Source organism: Arachis ipaensis, chromosome B02, assembly GCF_000816755.2.
Source record: "Arachis ipaensis cultivar K30076 chromosome B02, Araip1.1, whole genome shotgun sequence".
NCBI lineage: Eukaryota > Viridiplantae > Streptophyta > Magnoliopsida > Fabales > Fabaceae > Arachis > Arachis ipaensis.
In genome coordinates, this window is record NC_029786.2 from 47,904,515 (window position 1) to 47,925,434 (window position 20,920).

The 20,920-nt window shown below is 34.1% G+C and overlaps 1 protein-coding gene across 6 annotated transcripts in view; it reads left to right on the plus strand.

Moving 5' to 3' along the window:
• The window catches only part of LOC110268835 (pyruvate dehydrogenase E1 component subunit alpha, mitochondrial-like), a 2,965-nt gene extending 1,917 nt beyond the window's left edge, over positions 1-1,048 (plus strand). For 2 of the 6 annotated variants that reach the window (XR_002357398.1, XR_002357399.1), the window contains 3 exons: positions 80-334; positions 714-864; positions 956-1,048. Coding sequence is in view for 2 of the 6 variants with exons in the window: in XM_021115817.1 (XP_020971476.1) it covers positions 714-864; positions 956-966 (162 nt within the window). In the remaining 4 variants the exon portion in view is untranslated. The remainder of the gene's footprint in view (positions 1-79; positions 335-713; positions 865-955) is intronic. The other 4 variants (XM_021115817.1, XM_021115816.1, XR_002357401.1 and 1 more) reach the window with 3 other exon arrangements.

Sequence of the window (20,920 nt, forward strand, 5' to 3'; positions counted from 1 at the left end):
TACCTAATCATCTTGATGTGATATTAAAACCATTATTTACTCCCAAGTCTCCAACATCTCTTTCAATTCATGAAAAGAGGGTTGGGTTAGGTTAGGTATGTTAAATCCTGTCATTTGCAATTGAGAACAAAACAGGTAGACCTTGTTTTGTCATTAGTTACTTTGTTGATTGATTTTTTTCTCTTTAATGAGATTTTGTTCTAAGCAATGTTAGGAGAAAATAGTTCTGTGTCGTCATCGGTTACTGCTCTGTAATCCATTGCTGTTCCGTGCTCTCCTCTCCGCTTGCGTTCGCTACGATGTCCCCCACTTGGTCTGCTGAGGTTCAGTTACGGTATGCGTTTGGATTAAGCTTATTTTCTATTATAAATCAAAGAGTCATTTAGCTGAATATGTTCTCTTTGTGTAAAAAGTTAAGCATAGAACTTTTGTTTTAATTCAATTTAGTTTGAAATTAAAAGAGTCATTTAGTTGAACATGTTCTCTCTGTGTAAAAAGTTAAGCTAGAAGTTTTGTTTTAATTCAATTTAGTTTGAAATTAAGCTAAGTTGTTTTATTGAGCATAATGTTAATGTTAATGGTTGTTTCTTAATTGCTAGTTGGTTTATTTTGTTTCTTAATTGCTAGTTGGTTTAATTTCTAGTTGGTTGATTATCTCAATGGATGTCTTAGTGTTTCACAAAATGAGTATTTAAACCATGGTAAATATTTAGGGACAAAATTTGTTTGACGACTTGGCTGAGGACATTCTCGGTGGCAGCAGACTTGGAAACAAATTCTGCGACTCTTCCAAGAGCCAAGTCCTTAGGAGTTCCTCAATAGATAAAGAGAGAGCAAACGATGTTGCTGAATATCAAAGTTGTGGTATGCTTTGTGTTGCATGTTTCTCTTCTTTTCTTCTTGTAGTTTGCACTTTGTTTGATGCTAATCAATGTTCTTTTAATTACTTTCGCAGTTACATGTTGATTGAGAATGCTACTTGCTGCAGCAGGTTCTTAGTCGGTAATGGCTTAGCTAGTGTCAACGTGTATAGATTTTAAACTTTTAAGTTTTTTGAGTGTACAAACAATGAATTAATTGATTCTAATTTTGATTTGAATTTAGTTTGGTGCATTTTAAGTTGTAAAATGATGCAAAGCAATGAGTATTAATTTTCTTTATTATGTATATTTTTCTTTAATCAAACTTCAGTGACACAAAAATTTGTCTGTAAATCAAATTTAATGGTAAATGTTCAATTAGCTTTTTTAGTGATTTGACTCAAATAGTTAAACTTATTTATCGACACTAAATTAAAATAGTTGGAACTAATTTCAATGCAACATGAGAAAACTATTGTAAATAAAGAATTATATAATTACAAAAAACCGTTGTGAAAAGTCACAAAAGACAATGGTGTTAAAAGCGTTGTCAAAGACAAGTACAAAATGGCATGCAATTAAAACTGTTGCAAAAAGAAACACCAAAGGCAACGCTTTTAAATTGTGGTCTTTGTGAATAATAAAACTACAACAGCTTAAAACCGTTGCCTATTCAGTTATGGTTTTAAACCGTTACATCATAAAAGACAACGGTTTTAAACTGTTGCCTATTCAGTAACGGTTCTAAACCGTTCTTTAAAAATTGTTGTCAAAACCGTTGTCTATGTTAGTAACTATGGCAACGGTTTTTTAGTTGTCGTTGCCTTAGATAAATAACCGTTGCCTTTGAGCATTGGTAACGGCCGCATATACCACAGGTGAAAAACCATTGCCAAAGCGTTGCCTAAAGTTTTAGGAATGGTTTTCTGATCTATGGCAACGGTTTTTGACCATTGCGAAAACCCTTATTTGTTGTAGTGTGTCTTCTGTCCAAGGAGGAGGCTGTTTTCTTAGCCTTTTATACAAAGGCTCACATAAAGTTCTTATTCCTGGTAGAAATTCGGCTACATAATTAAGACATCCTAAAAAACTTTGTAATTATTTTTTGTTGATAATTTCATTTGGAAATTTTTCTGCAAATTCAACAGATCTCTTAATCGGAGTAATTATTCCTTGAAAAATTTCATATCCTAGAAATCTTACTTTTGTTATAAATATGTTCATTTTCTTTTCAGATAGGACAAGACCATTTTCTTTTATAATATTAATAAATTTTTCTAGGTGTTGAATATGCTGGTTTATTCCTCTAGAGTATACAAGAACATCGTCTAAGTAGACTATGGTAAAATCTACATATGCATAAAAAATTTTATTCATGATTTCTTGAAATTCACTTGGTGAATTTTTTAATCCTTGGGGTATTACATTTCATTCATAATGTCCAAAGGGTAATATAAAATCTGTTTTATACCGGTCTTCTTCTTTTACTGAGATTTGGTAGTATCCGGATTTTAAATCAAATTTAGAGAATATAATAGCCTTACTTAGTCTTTTAATTAAGTCATTTTTATTTGGTAAGGGATATCTTATCCATTTTAAGGCTTTATTTAAAGGCTTATAATTAATTACTAACCTTGGAGCTCCTCTTTCGATTTCTGAAACTTTCATTACATAGAATCCTGTGCAACTCCAAGAAGATTTTGATGGCCTGATTAGTCCTTTATCTAAGTATTCTTGGATTTCTTTTTTACAATATGTCAATAACTCTTTGTTCATTTGTATTGGTTTGGATTTAGTGGGGATGCCTTTTTCATTAAAGTCATCTTCATAGGGTAAAGATATTTCATGTAATTTTCTATGATGAAATACTTTTGGGTTTAAGCTGTACAAGTCCATTTTTATCCTGTCTTCTATCTCTTTTATTAGAGTCTGAATTTTTTGACTTTCTAATTGTTGTTCTATTTTCTTATATACAATTTCTTGGTTCAGGAAGCTAACTTGTTTCTTTTTTCCTTCTATTATATTGATTTGTGAAGTAGCCATTTGTTGTAATAAATTTAGTTCCTTCCTTTTTGGTTTTTGTATAAATTCGAATAGAATAGGTTGGTTTGGTATACAATAGGTGGTTACACCATCTACATCTACCGTAAAAGAGTATAATAGTAGAGTGAAGGAGTTTCTTAATATAACTTGTTGAGATATTCTTTTTTCTAGGAAAAAGGTAGTTGAAAAGCATACATTTCCCTTACAAATATTTGCTTTAGAAGTCTTATAGTTTATAGTCATTTTGTCATTTTCTGCTTTGACAATAGTTTCAGTTGTTTTTTCATAGTACTTGGTAGGTGTTAATCCTTCTTGGATTCAATTTACATCTGCCCCAGAGTCTATCATAGGCATAAACTCAAATTTCTCTGTTCCGATTATTATGACTATAGGGGTATACCGTTTTTGGTTAACTAATAATGATAATTCATTAATATAATTAATTGGATTTATAATTTCTTCTTCTTCTTCTATTGATTCTAATTTTTCTTTTCCTTTTTGTAATCTTACTATGTTTTCGCCTTCTAATTTTAGTATTCTATAATCAAGAGATATATTTTATTGTTTTAATTCAGAAATTTTGGATTTTAACATTTTTATCTCTTCTTGTAAATCTTTTAAAGAAGTTTTTTCTTTAGGTGTTCTAAACCTATTATATATTTCTTTAATTTCTACTGGCCTTATTTCTTATTTAAATTTTCCTTCTTTCCTAATTAGATCATTTAATTTAAATAAGAATTCATCTTTTAAGGGAGAATCTCCTAATTTATCTATTATAGAAATTAAAGTGTTTGTTTGTTCTCTAGTTAAGGTATTGATTGACTTTTGAGTTCTCGTAATTACATTTAAAGATTTTACACAACTATCACAGTTACATATTCCTGGTCCTAGAGATGAATCTTCCTCTATTTCAGAAGACTCTGAAGAAGATGGTATATCTAATTGTTGTATAAATTTTTCTGAATCATCAGAAGAATATTCTTTTTCCGTTTCGCTTTCTGATTCACTGTCAATTAATATAGCCGCTAAAGTTTTTCTTACTTCTTTATTACTAATTTTGTTTATTTTTTCTTCTGTTTTGTAGTTATTTGCATAATGACCTGGTTTTTTACACTTCCAACAAACTATTTGTTTCTTGTTACTTTTCTTTTGATTATTCCACTTTTGTTTTTTCCTGTAATTTTCTTTTGGCTTATTTTCTGTTGTGTAAGATTCTTTCGATTGATACCTATACCTATTCCCAAAAGGTTTTGTATTTCTTTTCTTAATGACTCTATTTTGATTGTTAGGTACTTTTCAGTTGTAATGCCATATTGTTGACAAAAGTTTCCTAATTCTCGTTTATTGCTCATATTTTTTCGCATTTTCTCTTGTAATCTAGTGTTAGTGCATATTTCTACTCCAGTTTGTACTACTATATTATGTATTTGGCCAAAAGTTAGGCCTTTATATGGTATTTGAGTACCAAATAAAGATTAAAACCTTTTCTGAAAAGAGTTTAGGTAGGGCAGCTATGAATCTTTCTTTCCAAAAAGGAGCTGCTGCATCATCTCTCATCATAACTTTAGAAATAAAAACATCTTTATACCATCGATAGTCAGACATTGTAGGGCATCGTAAGTTCATTAGTTGGGTTCCTATTCTATCTTTAAAAATATTTGGGTCTCCTAAAAAGTTTTTAATAATTGTAAAAATTAAGGTCGCTGTGGCGTCTTGTGATTGGTCTTCTGGTTTTATACTACTTAGGATTAATTCTCTTTTTGGTATAGTTAAAAAGTTATCCCACCATCCTTTTAATTGTCCTGTGAACTCTTGTGTAATCATGACTGCTGTTTCTCTATCAGTAGCTCATTTTGCCTTATAAGCAGTTGCTGCCTGATGACAAGTCATCATATCCCAGTTTTACTAGCCTTTTCCTTTGTTTTTATTTGGTTTTATGCACTTTCTTGCATCCTAAGAAAGCAATTTGGAATGAAAATGCATGACTTCTTTGAATCAAACAACCACCATGAAATTGATGCTAAATCATGAGGTTTAAGCTAAATTTAATTGATTTTTAATGATTTATAAGCCTTGTGAATTTGGTGATACTTTGATTGGTTGTTTTGGTTAATTGTAGGTGAAGAAAACAAGAAAACAAGAAAGCGTGGCCTAAGAAGTGTGGCTCAAGGAAGAAAAAGTGTGGCCAAGAAAAGAGGAAGTGTGGTGCAACAAAACCATGAAGCTCCTTCCAAAGCTCACTAAGTGAGCGCTACACTCACTCCCAGGAGACCAAGGCACAAAGCTCAGCTCACTTTGTAAGCTGAGCACAACATGAGGCCAAGAAACAAGGAAAGAAGAACCAAGCTCAGCTCACAAAGTGAGCACTATCGGGAGCACACAAGAAATAATTCAAGGAAAATGTTTGCCACATGCTTACTCCAAGGTTTGAACCCATGACCAAAGGGGATGGGGGAAGCGCTACTCCTTGCAAGGAAAATAAGCCAAAATTGGCCAAAATGCTCCCAACAAGTTTCGAACACGGAGGCTTCAGCAAAGAAGTTGCGCTCTTAGCACCACCTGGGCGCTACCCTGATGATGTCCTAGACCTGGCACGCAAAATATTTCAAGGGACCAAGACAAGGCACCAAAGCTCAGCTCACTTGGAGAGCTGAGCGCTATCCATGGGCATTTCATGCAACATATGACACGGTCTAGGGGCACATAGCGCGCAACATTTGGCACCAAAGCACCAATGCTCAGCTCACAAAGTGAGCTGAGCTCTCCCCTGATGCACCCCAAGACAGCAGCACGCTACCAATGCTTCCCCACACTAAGTGTCAAAGCTCAGCTCACTTTGTGAGCTGAGCACTCCCCTGGAAGCATATTACCCATGGGCTGAAAATTCAACCAAAAGTCCAATTTAATTCAAATCTTCACCAAATCAAAAGCCCATCCAAATTCCAATATCCAAGAATAGAAAGTGTATAAATAGGAGTTAGTTTGATGTAATTAGGGGGCTGGAATTTTATTTTGAATTTTTCTTTGAACTTTCATTTTCATTTTGAGCTTTTGTTTTTGAGTTTAGATTTCAGAGAACTTGGAAGGAGAATTGATCTCTCTTCTTCTTGGTTCTTGCTTGAGCACTCTTTTATTTTCTTGCTTTGGATCTTGGGTAGAGAATTGAAGAACTTTTGTTTCAATCTCACCCTGAGATCTTGTTTAATTTTTCTGCACAATTGAATTTCATTTTCTGTTTGATTCACTGCTTCATCTTCTACAGCTTTCTGCAATTTACTTTTCTTTGTTTCTCTTGCAATTGTTCTTGTTGGATCAAAGAAGGATTTGAGATCTAGAATTGTTATCTAGTCTCTTCCACTCCTGAGATCTTCAACCTCTTTTACTCTGCTGCAAATTAAGCACTGCTTTCCTGCTTTTAAATTCTTCAAGTCATTTTACTTTTCTGTTAAGATCCACTTCACTACACTTAGATTTTCTCTTTTATGTTTAATGCAATTTAGTTGTTCTTGTTCAGATTCTACAATCCCAATTCTCAATTCTTTTTATGATTCAAGCAATTTACATTTCTTGCACTTTAAGCTTCAGCCATTTACATTTCTTGCAATCTAAGTTTCTGCAATTTATATTACTTGCACTTTAAGAATCTGCTCCTTTATTTTCCTGCTCTTTAGTTTACTGCAAATTTCCCCTTCCCCTTTATATTTCAAGCAATTTAGTTTCTGCAAAGCACAAATCACTCAACCAAATCATGATTCACTTGACTAAATCAACCACTAAACTAAAATTGCTCAATCCTTCAATCCCTGTGGGATCGACCTCACTCATGTGAGTTATTATTACTTGATGCGACCTGGTACACTTGCCGGTGAGTTTTGTGTTGGATCGTTTTCCACACAATCACTGCCATACTCATACTACATATTAGATCTAAAATGGCTTGTTCACTTAACCCATCTAAATTCCATTCTACTTATTCTGATCCGGTAAAACTATTTTATACTAGATGTGTTCTTTCTTCAAGGCTTACGTCAGCCGGGGTTGGTCTTGGATAATAATTTCTTAGTTTTGGGTAATACTGATTCTTGTGTGTCATTTTGTTAATTTCTATTGTATTAACAGCTGTTTTTTCTAGACTTATGGACTTAAGTTTTTCTTTTAACTCATCAATGTCTGCTTCCACATTTGTTCTAAGTTTGATTATATCAGGATTTTGGAACTTATATATAGGTTTTTCTATGGGCTTAAGTTGTTCATGTTTATGTTCAATTCTTTCTAACTGGCTTTTCATAATATCTAGGACTGTGTTGGTGTAGTTAAGTTGTTGATGTACCTTTTTAATGTCTCTTTTGTCTACACTTACTTCTATTCTACTATCTTGATAGGGGTGACTTCTAGTTCTAAATTGTGTGCTACCTGTAGTTTTATGGTTTCTTTTGGTGGATATTGGGACTCTACGGTTTGCCCTGTAGTGGTTGTCTTAGTTAAAGGACAAAATTCTTTTTTGAAATCATGAAAGTAGGCTTTTAACCAGTAGAAGAAGTATAAATTGATTTTATTTTTTATTAAGTAATCATAAAATTCTTTTCTTATTTCTATAGTTTCTTTTTCAGAATATCTAGCAAAATACCATTTTCTTAATCCTGTATTATATTCTGCATAAAAATCTTTACTAATCCAATTTTTATCAATCTCAAAAGGTTCTTCTTTCATTATAACTCCTAGGATTTGAGAGGTAGTTGGCGAATAATTATTTTCTGTTCCATATAAAAGAGTTGCTATATGTGGTCTATTGTTATTTATTCCTATAACTCCATCGTTTATGAAGGAATTATCTATAGAATGTCTTGGTGAAATTTCTTCTTTATTCTGGTAATTTGGTATTCTAACTAAATGAGACCTATTCATTCTTAGTCTAATATTTGGACCTTCTGTAATGATGTCCCTAATTTCTGTATTTTCTATTTTTTCTTCTTCTACTATATCCTCTAAAATCCATTCTTCAGAGATATTCCCCATTAGTTCTTCATGTTGAAGTTTTTTAGGTGTTTGAACAAAAGATGTTCGTAAACTAGCATGAATAATAATAGTTTCGTCTTTTGATAATTCTCTTTTAGCCCTAAAGTTATAATTTACCCTTGTAATTTTATAATATATTCTATAAATTACCTCAAAAGGATCATATTTTTCATCAATGATGTCTTTAGGTGTTTTAATATATAATTTGAGAGCTTCAGAGGTGTATTCATTTTTAAGGCTCATGGAAAAATTTAGATAACAATTAAAAAATACTGGACCATCATGACAATTACTTTCTAATATAGCTATTAGTGAGTCTCTAAATTTTTTAAACCTTGTGTCTTGTAATACCATTAAGATAGGTATGTTAATTCCTAGTCTAAAGTTAGGTTTGGTTGCTACTTGGATAAGTCCTATATGAATAAAATTATAACCTTTTTGTTGATGCTCTTTTAGTTTTTCTTCCTCTAGTATGTTTATGTTGTGATTATTACTAGTTCCTGGGTAACTGTACTCTAACATGTGTATTTCATTATCTTTTTGTTCCCAAAATGCTTGTCTTTTATAAACTTCGTTTTTGCTTATAAGAGGTATAGACCAGTTATGAAACTTTTCTTCTAATTTTACTACTTGTAATTCTGAGGATGAGCTTGAGACTTTAGTTTCATTATTCCTTATTATTGTTGAATTATTCTTTGCTCTGTTTAATTCAGCTAAAGATCTTAGAATTCCAGCCATTATCTGTTTAAAGACTTATGCTACGGGACCACCCTAGCTTACCAATGGTTTTATTGCCTTCAAAGAGGACTTATCACCAGGTATGCTCACTGGGCTGACCAACATATAGACGGCTCTCATCGCTACACTTATCTTTAATAGATTAGGGAATGGAGTTCTACAAGGTCTTTAGTTGTTTAACAAAGTTCAAAATAATAATAATACAAGTATAAGGATACGAATGTATGAAGGAACAAAGTTTAGAGATTGTAATAAAGTCTAGTATAATAACGAAACAATTTAATCGCAAGTAATTGATTATAAAGGATCTCCTCGTCTCTAATAATATAGTTCGTTTCATATGGATAACAGTAAGGACAGAGTTTAATTGATCTTCTCATGATATTATGGGTATATGGTGGTCTCATGAGAAGATACCAGAACCAGGCTTTCACCTGGCTCTGATACCAACTATTGAGATTACCATATTAATAATAATAAAATTAAAATTAATAAGAAATAGAGTACTAAAGAGTACTGTCAATAGGATAATAAAATCTAATACACAAATAATGAACTAAATATTAATACTCACTTGATCATGGAGTAATATGAACTTGTATTATAAATCAGAGGCTTGAACCAAAATACAAAGGATGAAACTTTTAAATACAAAGATTGCAACGAAAGCTTAAAGGTGTTTGTGTTTCAGAGTATGAGAGGATGTGTGTAGAATTGCGGGTGATTCACAACCTCCTCCCCCTCCCCTTTTATAGTGAGCTAAGCTCCTTATTCTTTTACATTTTAACCCTTAGTTTTGCTAATCCGTTTGCTCTTTCTGTGGGCTGATTCAGAGGTTCTGTCTCTGAGTTAATGTCTTCTATTCTAGTTTTCTAAAAACCGGTAGTGGGTTTTGTTCTTTCTGCTGTGATTCTGTTGGAATCCTGTTGATGTCTTTTGTTCCTTTCTGCATGAGATGCTTTTGTTATTTTCTGAGATCGTCTTGACACCTTCTCTCTTAACTTTATACAGATGTCTATTTTTTTTATTTCGGGACTCTTTTATTTTTTACTCTTCAAATGGATCTTGGGTATCTCATATGTACAGTCCTGGGCTGGACTGGACTTCTTCATCTTCGTCTGTTGGTTCTGCTTTTATTGCTTTTAAAGAATTATGGATCTCTTCTTCTGAGGTGGCCGCTGCAAAGGCCGCCATCATTTGTTTTTTTATGGGCTAGAAAGTGAGTTTCTTTTTCAAATGATATTTTTTCGAACCCTGAACTATGGCTTGGTGGTTCTGCTCTTTTTTGGGATATAGTCATCTAATTATCAATTGCTCTTTTACTAATTAGGTTCAGGTTGAATTTATTCCACCATTTCACTTTTATGTTTCTAATTAAATATTGGACACTTGGAGTATCTTCATATCCTGCGGAATCATATTCCCAGGTCATTATCTAGCATATTCCCATAGTGAGAATGAAGGAAATCAGCTTATATTCATCCAGAAATGATGTTTTATTTTTGAAATATTCATAAGCTATACTAGCTTCTTTTGGAAAAATTACTTCCATTGGTCCAAACTCTTGAAACCATATCTGGCACCATTTGGGAAACTGTAGCGAAATTCCTTTTCGGAACCATATGAACTAAGAGTGGGGATTTGGGGAAAGATACAAGGTGTTCCATCAAGCATCTATATAAACATAATAGGAGTAGTGCTGTAGTTCAAATTTTCTAGTAAAACTTTTATAATGAAAAGGAGGGTTTTCCCATTCTGATAATGTTATTACTTTCATAATATTAATTTTTGAGAATATTGTATCTTTTGTGGTCGGATCTTTATTATGAGTTAATTCAATTGATCCTTGTGTCTACTAAGATAAATTCATAAAAGGTTCGGGTTTTTTGAATATTTGTTGGAGGGTAGTGAAAAGTATTTGGAAAAGCTGTTTTATAAAGGATTCTTCTATCCATCTTAAACCACTCTTTCTCTAAAGCCATTATTTTTAGAGGTATGGGTTATTCATGATAAGGATGTTCTTCCGATAATGGTTTAGTTTTAAATAAATTTGATGGCTGAAGTAATGTATATCTATTAACTGTTGGCAACTCATATAAGCTTTTAGTTGATGCTGATGATTTTTCACTTTTAACAACCTGTGACATCGTCAAGGGTTTGATAGATAATTGTTTAGCTTGTATTGGAGCTGCTGGTTGGTCAAGAGGTTGACCATAATCTTCACTATTTGCTTGTTTCTTACTCTCTTTTACCTTGCAAAAATTCTCTTGTTAGAAAATCAGGTAATGCATTTGATTCTACTTTAATATGCTCAATAGAAAAATCAAAGCATGATAATATAGCTTGCCATCTAGCAAATATGTGTTTAGAAACTAGATTTTTAACATCATTCTTTAATACACTAGGAGCTACCTTGCAATCAGTTCTTATTAAGAAGGTTCTATTGAACAAGTCTTCCTGAAACGTGAAACACATAAGACAATGACTAATATTTCTTTTTTAATAGTAGCATAATTTTTCTGGGCTGAATTCCATACACCCGAATGATGTTTAACTATTTGTTCTTTTGAGGAGTTTGGAAGGACTTGTTTAAGTATTCCTCCATACCCTAATTCGGAGGCATCTGTTTCTACGATTAGACTTGCCTTAGGATCTGGTATACTCAAACAAGGAATTTCTTTTACTAAATATTTAATTTTTTGAACTATTTTAGACATGTCTTCTGTCCAAGGAGGGGGCTATTTTCTTAGCCTTTTATACAAAGTGGATGGTCAACAAATTCTCAAATCTCAACCCGTAGCAAGTGGGGCGAACTACTGCATCTCCTCAGGGAGTTCTAATTCGCACCCTTCCATCTATCTAGAGAGATATCATATCAATCAAATTCAATTTATTACACAAGCGGGATAACACTCAAACCTTTCCATAAACCGATATTCAATTAATACATAAGCAGGATATTACCCAGACCTTGCCAATCCAACCAATCAGGCCATACTCAATCATCGTCGATCTTATCGTTCATGTCTCAAGTCAATTTAATATTTAGTAAGTTCATCACTCATAAGCTTTTATCAACTCATCAGTATCTTTAACAATCCAATCCACAATCTTATTCATTTTCATCAAATTCATTCCGTAATTATACTCACACTCCTACTCAAGCCTAAACCGAGTTATCGGACCTTAAACATGGATTAGAAAGGTGAATAAGTAGGCTGCATAGGCAAAAATAGTTGAAAACATTTCTTGCAAAATAGGACAATCATGCGTACACATGCCTCATGCGAATGGATGAGCCCCCCTTTTGTGCGAACGCGTGAAACTCACACGAAAAGATTTATTTCTGGATTGCATGTTGTGCGTATGCGTGGGTCATGCGTATGTATGACTTGGTTTTTGTACATACGCATGGTATGCGCACAAAACTCTTTCAATTCTGTAACACCCTTCATGCGTACGCATGAGCTCAATTTTCTGCAACTTCTGCAAAATTCAGTTTTTAACCGTAAACTTCAAATGAGCATAATTTTTTCATTAAAAATAAGTTTTTTTTTCTGTCTTTCTTCAAACATCATAAACTAATCAAACCCAATTTTCATTCAAGATAAGTTTCACAAAATCTGAAAGTCTGAGAACTAAGTTACGCTCGTCAAAGTTGGTTAAGAACTGGTTTTTATCCAAATGTTCACTTTTGCCATTTTTCAATTCAATTCCATTTCATTCCAAAACCACTTACAAACCCAACCTCCTCTACTCCCAATCATCAATTTCCAATCAATCCAAGCCTAATTAACCCAATTATCCAATCAATCATTCATTTCCAATAATTTCCATCAATATTCAATATCAAAAATCCAACAATTCACTCAGTTCCACAATCAATTATAACACTCATTGCTTCAATCATAATCCACACGTTTACCTTCACCTACTACGTGGGAATTTCTCACCCGATCACGGCCTCCGTCCCAAATTTTTATCAATCATCAATGGTATTATTATACATCGAATTTCATTTAACATATAACATACTCACCATACCACATATCCAAACTCAACAACAATTTAATTCATAATTCACAACAACAACCAACAATCAATATTCAACTAACTAATCACAAACACAAGTAATTCCATTCAATACTATCCTAGGAGCAATTAACCTAGGCATCCACATAATCTTACAAAATGCCTACTCAAAATTAAAATCCGTACCTCTTAGACAGTGGTTCCAACTCCTTAAATCAAATCTTTCCCGTTGGAACTCAAAATCCACCAATTCCATACTAAAAGGATCTTCCACTCAATTTTGCACCGAATTTGCACCAAACTAATCAATTTTGCATCAATGCAAGCTAACCCAATCAATTTCCATCTAACCACATTCAATTATCATAACATTCACACTAAGTTCATAACTTAAATTCATGCAAAATCAAAGGGAAAATGTTTTTTACCTTATATCTCGTAGCCTTGGGTTAAAGCCCTACTAGAACTCACGATTGAGCCTTCCCTAAACATTAAAAAATTGAATTTTTCTCAATACCAAAACCAAAAATGCAAAATTGAAGTAAAGGAAGAACTGGGCGAGAAATTCGAAGTTCCTTACCATAATGTTTAGATGGAATCAAAAAGGATTCTGGGACGAACACGTGGCCACAAATGGCTCATCAATCAAAGCTCCGGATTGAAAGATATGGGTGAAGGAAGATGATAATGAATAGTGTTTTAGGGCTTCCTCCCCTCTCTTCTTCTCTTGTTTGTTTCCCCCTCTCTCACTCATTCGGAATGTGCTGAACTTGCTTAAGTTGAAGGCTTATGTATGTAGGCTTGGGCCCAATCTTGGGCCAAAACCTTTAAGATTAGTGTTTTAATTTGTATTCTAAATGTTTTTGTTTTTCCCAACTATGAAATTTTAATTTCTTAACCCTTTTTGCTCATAATTAATTTATTAGTTAATTATCCATTACTTAACTGGATTTTATATCCTACCCACCTAATTAGAAATTTTGTCCTCAAAATTTGATGACAATTACCTGTAAACAGGTGAGAATAATCCTTCCTCATGTCGAACTCAAGCTCCCATGTATGCTCCACCACTCCGGCCCGACTCTAAGAAACTTTCACCAACGGAACTTCCTTTTCGCACAGTCGCTTGACACTGATATCATCAATTCTAACTGGAGTCACTTGAAACATCAAATTTTCTTTCAACTGAATCTACTCGGGACATAGTACATGAGTTACATCAGAAGTATACTTCCAAAGCTGTGAAACGCAAAATACGTTGTGCAGGATTGAAAGATGTGGCAGTAAAGCTATCTGATATGCCACCGGTCGAATCCTCTCCAGGATTTGAAATGGACTAATGTAACGAGAGTTCAAATTTTTTGTCTTTATCGTTCTACCCACTCCCGTAGTCGGATTAACCTTCAAAAACACATAGTCACCTTTTTGAAACTCTAAAGGCTTCCACCTCCGATCAACATAACTTTTCTGATGACTTTGTACTGTGAGGATTCTACCTTGAATTCTTTTAATTTGCTCTGTCATCTTAGACACCAATTTAGGCCTCAACAAACTCAATTCTCTGGCCTCATAACAACATAATGGAGATTGGCATTTTCTCCTATACAAAGCCTCATATGGAGCCATTCTGATGCTCGTATGGTAACTGTGTTGTATGCAAACTCAATTAGTGGCATATAACAATCCCAACTCATTGGTTGGTCTAGCACACAAGCTCTGAACATATTTTCCAGAGTTTGCATTGTCCTCTCTGATTGACCATTAGTTTGAGGATGGTACGCCACGCTTAAGCACAATTGAGTTCCAAACGCTTTCTGTAAGGCTCCCCAAAATCTTGAAGTGAATCGGACATAGGCACATCATGCAATCTCACGATCTCCTTAATGTAAAACTTCGCTAATTCCTCCAAAGAATAAGTCATACGAATAGGCAAGAAATGAGGAAACTTTGTCAATCTATCAACAATTACCCAACCGCATCAAATCTTGTTCTAGTCCTCGGCAAACCTGACATGAAATTCATGGAAGTACCTTCATAATAGGAGTTCCATCAAGATACAAGGTGTTCCATCAAGCATCTATATAAACATAATAGGAGTAGTGCTGTAGTTCAAATTTTCTAGTAAAACTTTTATAATGAAAAGGAGGGTTTTCCCATTCTGATAATGTTATTACTTTCATAATATTAATTTTTGAGAATATTGTATCTTTTGTGGTCGGATCTTTATTATGAGTTAATTCAATTGATCCTTGTGTCTACTAAGATAAATTCATAAAAGGTTCAGGTTTTTTGAATATTTGTTGGAGGGTAGTGAAAAGTATTTGGAAAAGCTGTTTTATAAAGGATTCTTCTATCCATCTTAAACCACTCTTTCTCTAAAGCCATTATTTTTAGAGGTATGGGTTTTTCATGATAAGGATGTTCTTCCGATAATGGTTTAGTTTTAAATAAATTTGATGGCTGAAGTAATGTATATCTGTTAACTGTTGGCAACTCATATAAGCTTTTAGTTGATGCTGATGATTTTTCACTTTTAACAACCTGTGACATCGTCAAGGGTTTGATAGATAATTGTTTAGCTTGTATTGGAGCTGCTGGTTGGTCAAGAGGTTGACCATAATCTTTACTATTTGCTTGTTTCTTGCTCTTTTTTACCTTGCAAAAATTCTCTTGTTAGAAAATCAGGTAATGCATTTGATTCTCCTTTAATATGCTCAATAGAAAAATCAAAGCATGATAATATAGCTTGCCATCTAGCAAATATGTGTTTAGAAACTAGATTTTTAACATCATTCTTTAATACACTAGGAGCTACCTTGCAATCAGTTCTTATTAAGAGGGTTCTATTGAACAAGTCTTCCTGAAACGTGAAACACATAAGACAATTTCTTTTTTAATAGTAGCATAATTTTTCTGGGCTGAATTCCATACACCCGAATGATGTTTAACTATTTGTTCTTTTGAGGAGTTTGGAAGGACTTGTTTAAGTATTCCTCCATACCCTAATTCGGAGGCATCTGTTTCTACGATTAGACTTGCCTTAGGATCTGGTATACTCAAACAAGGAATTTCTTTTACTAAATATTTAATTTTTTGAACTATTTTAGACATGTCTTCTGTCCAAGGAGGAGGCTGTTTTCTTAGCCTTTTATATAAAGGTTCACATAAAGTTCTTATTCCTGGTAGAAATTCGGCTACATAATTAAGACATCCTAAGAATCTTTGTAATTGTTTCTTGTCGATAATTTCATTTGAAAATTTTTCTACAAACTCAACAGATCTCTTAATCGGAGTAATTGTTAAAGGAGACATTCCCATGGGAATGTGTCGGGCTGGCTGTTGAACCGATAATGTGATATCACAGCCAGTAGGACAGGCATTCATCATGTGCATATTCTATATGTTTGCTTGTTTTGCCGACTTGCATTGTGTTGCCTAATTGTATAACATGCTTAATTTCTTCTTGAATTACTTGATATACATGATTATACTTGTGTTTTACTTGTATTTCTATTACTTGTGTTTTCTACTGAGATTGAGGAGGTTCGAAAGGCAATGGCGATGGGATCGCATGGAGGTTAGGCTGGTGAAGGATGTGGGACAGTGGTGAACTGATAGTTTAGAAATTTCCTAAGATAAATGACCTGTTTAAGGATTTATTTAAATTTAATTATAAGTTTAAATCTTATGCTTGATGTAAAGTTCTAGGATTGCCTCTGACATCCCAGAACCTTATATCTTACATTATTGGGCACTGTTACCATACTGAGAACCTCCGGTTTTTATACCATATGTTGTTGTTATTTTTCAGATGCAGGTCGCAACCCACCTCGGTGAGTTACAAAATGGTGACAGAGCGGAGGATCTTTATCATCTTTTGTATTTCTTTTAGATATTTTGTTTTAGTACTCTCATTTTTGTATCCTTATTTGCCTTAGAGGCTTACTTTGAGAGATATGTCGTATACTGTTTTAACTTTCAGAACTCTGTTATGTCTGTATATAACTAGTCGGCCTAAACTCCGTGGGTTGCGGCTAGTACTCTATGACTATTATTCTTATATATATATATATATATATAGACACACACATACATGAATCTAAAATAGATACATATCAAATTACTAGATACGACCTGTGAAGTAGAGGCCGACTAGATAGTATAGTACAGCTCAAAAAGATAGAAAATATACAGCCTGTTTCTCCATAATCAACCTTTTAGAGGATATATAGCTATGATATACAAAAGTGGAGAACATAATTATACATATGCTAAACACAAACTAAAATCCAAAAGAGAGTTTTCGCTTTTCAGAGGAAAATAGAACGCTTAACGAGATGTGTCACATCCTGCATTTGGAAACGAAATCTGGCAACCAGTGAGAACTCGAAGGTTCCTAGTACGGTAATAATTTCAAATAGAGATAATGTAAAATGATACATACCCGCTAGGCGATCTTATATTCCAATCAACCTAAAGTTCAAGCCTAGGGTCATTTCTAAACTAAACAGGGTAATTAGAAATTAAATCTTAGCTAATAAATGATCTCAGATTCCCAATTCCTCTTAATACAAGTCATAATTCTTCTCATTATCACAATGGTTCCAACTTAGTAATTTCGGTGTCAAAACTCATTCAACCATAAGCCTCCACTCGTCACATCATATCAGGAACAACCCTCAGCATTGCCACCGCTAGTATGAATGATCTCTTAGTTATGCAAGCACAAACAAAACAATACAAGGAATACACAGATAGAGAGAACAAATAAAGCATTTAGATCAAGCAGCATATAGATACATTTAATCAAGAAGGCAAACCAAATACAAGATGCACACCAAAACAATCCACACAAATACAAATGATGCATGCCTGCCCTATGGCCAATAAGCTCATCTGTTGGTTATATAGCCAAACCCAACATCTCCTGTTGGCGAACCCTGGACAGTCCCTCAATGCACACATTCCCAAGAGGAATTCACATATCTTGGAGGAATTATCCCGAAAGTATAAATGTTCGGCTACATCTTGCGACGAATGGTCAACAAATTCTCAAATCTCAACCCGTAGCAAGTGGGGCGAACTACTGCATCTCCTCAGGGAGTTCTAATCCGCACCCTTCCATCTATCTAGAGAGATATCATATCAATCAAATTCAATTTATTACACAAGCGGGATAACACTCAAACCTTTCCATAAACCGATATTCAATTCCATCTAACCACATTCAATTATCATAACATTCACACTAAGTTCATAACTTAAATTCATGCAAAATCAAAGGGAAAATGTTTTTTACCTTATATCTCGTAGCCTTGGGTTAAAGCCCTACTAGAACTCACGATTGAGCCTTCCCTAAACATTAAAAAATCGAATTTTTCTCAATACCAAAACCAAAAATGCAAAATTGAAGTAAAGGAAGAACTGGGCGAGAAATTCGAAGTTCCTTACCATAATGTTTAGATGGAATCAAAAAGGATTCTGGGGCGAACACGTGGCCACAAATGGCTCATCAATCAAAGCTCCGGATTGAAAGATATGGGTGAAGGAAGATGATAATGAATAGTATTTTAAGGCTTCCTCCCCTCTCTTCTTCTCTTGTTTGTTTCCCCCTCTCTCACTCATTCGGAATGTGCTGAACTTGCTTAAGTTGAAGGCTTATGTATGTAGGCTTGGGCCCAATCTTGGGCCAAAACCTTTAAGATTAGTGTTTTAATTTGTATTCTAAATGTTTTTGTTTTAATGTAAAACTTCGCTAATTCCTCCAAAGAATAAGTCATACGAATAGGCAAGAAATGAGGGAACTTTGTCAATCTATCAACAATTACCCAACCGCATCAAATCTTGTTCTAGTCCTCGGCAAACCTGACACGAAATTCATGGAAGTACCTTCCCACTTCCACTAGAAAGTTGATGAGTGGATATTTTATATGCTTTTTGGCATCATTTCATATAGTTTTTAGCATGTTTTGTTTACTTTTTATTAAGTTTTCATAGGTTTTAATGTAAATTTCACATTTTTGGATTCTACTTTGAGTTTTTATATTTTTGTATAATTTTAGGTATTTTCTGGCTGAAATTAAGGAGCTGGAGCAAAAGTTTGATTCAGAGACAAAGAAAGCACTGCAGATGTTATCTAGATCTGACCTCTTTGCACTCGAAAGGGATTTTATGGAGCTACAAAATTCAAAATGGAGCGTTCGCAATGGCTCTGGAAAGCTGACTTCCAGAGCTTTCCAGCAATGTATAATAGTCCATACTTTGCTTCAGAATAAAAGGCCCAAAACTGGCGTTCAACGTCAGCCTCCTGCCCCATTCTGGGCCAACGCCCAAAGGAGGAGACCAGCATCCAAACGCACAAAGAGGACCCCCTTAGCCAGCGTTCAATGCCTTAGAGGCCTCCTTGGACGTGGATCTCATCAATGCTAAGCCCAAACACTCACCAAATGGGCCTAGAAGTGGATTTTAGCACTAAAAGACTGTTTTACCGTTTCTTATGTAATCCTTAGTCATTAGCTTAGTATTTAAAGACTTTTTACACTTGATCTTCGAATCATATAGGACTTTTTGCCATATTTCATGTATGATTGAATTTTCTATCAGTATGAGTTTCTAAACCTCCTAAATTGAGGGGAGGAGCCCTGCTGAGTTTTATTGATTAATAAAAGTACTACTATTCTTTCTCAATTCGTGTTTGAATCTCTATTCTAAGATATATCTTTGTTCTTCATCAATTTGAATGCGTTGAACTGGCATAAGGTTATCACATTCTATATGGGTTCAAAGTGAGTCATTCATCGAACAATGATGAACCACCAGCTTGGTTATAGATCTCTTGGACGGCTAATCCACGACTTCGTTGGGGACTGATAAACCCCATATTTAGGGTTTATCTTGTGTTGAATTTAGAGGGTTTTGTCAACCTTTCTCCCATTTATCCAATGAAATAGCATGGTTTTGTAAATTCTCCTTTAATTGTGCTTAAGACGGAAAACATGCTTTTTAAGTCCTTAATTGTTTAATCTTAACTTACCTTTGATTCCATTAGATGCCTTGATATGTTTGTTAAGTGATTTCGGATTTAGGAGGCAAATATTAGATCAAGGGAATAAAGGAAAAGCATGTAAAAATGGAGAACTCATGAAGAAATGAAGGAATCGCAAAAGCTGTCAAGCCGACCTCTTCGAACTTAAACGACCATAACTTGAGCTACAAGGGTCCAAATGATGTGGTTCTAGTTGCGTTGGAAAGCTAACATTCGGAGCTTTGAAACGATATAAGATTTGCCATAGTTGCTACACGTATGGTGACGCGTACACGCACTGTACGTGCACGCGTCGTTGCTAGCATATGATCCACTTAAAGCAATACGTGGCCAGCGAATTCTAAAGCCTTGTAGGCCCAATCCAACTCATATCTGATGCTATTTATGCCAAGGATTGAAGGGGAATCAACATACTTTACGTACTTTTAATCATTAGTTTAGTTTAGGTTAGTTTTGGAGGGAAAGTTAGTTTTAGAGAGAGAAGCTCTCACTTCTTTCTAGGATTAGAATTAGGATTAGGTTTAGTTCTTAGATCTAGGTTTCAATTCATGCCTTCTTCTACTTTTGATTCTCAATTCCTTGTTGTTACATTCATCTTCTTCTATTCTCTTGTTGTAATTTCTTCTATTTTGTTTCCTATACTTTGTTGTAGATCTACTCTTTCTTCTTCTATTCTCTTTCAATTCAAGTAGAGGTAATTCATGTAGAATCTTGTTTTCTTTAATTGTTGTTATTAATTCTTTGCAATAATTATTATTAGATTTTATTGTTGTTATCCATTTACTATGTTTTTTCTTTAGTGCCTTCCAAGTGTTTGATGAAATGCTTGGTTGGACTTTAGTGTAGATTTTGTTCCTCTTGGCTTTGGTAGAGTAATTAGTGACGCTTGAGTTATCTAATTCCTTTGTAGATTGATAATTAGAAGTTGCTAATTGATTTGGATACCACTAAAGCTAGTCTTTCCCTTGGGAGTTGGCTAGGACTTGTGGAATCAAGTTAATTCATCCACTTGACTTTCCTCCATAGTTAGAGGTTAACTAAGTGGTAGCAATGGATAATTGTGGTCACAATTGAGGAGGATAACTAGGATAGGACTTCTAATTCTCACAACCTTGCCAAGAGCTTTCTAGTTGTTAGTTTATTTTCATTGCCATTTACCTTTCATGTCTAATATCTCAAAAACCCC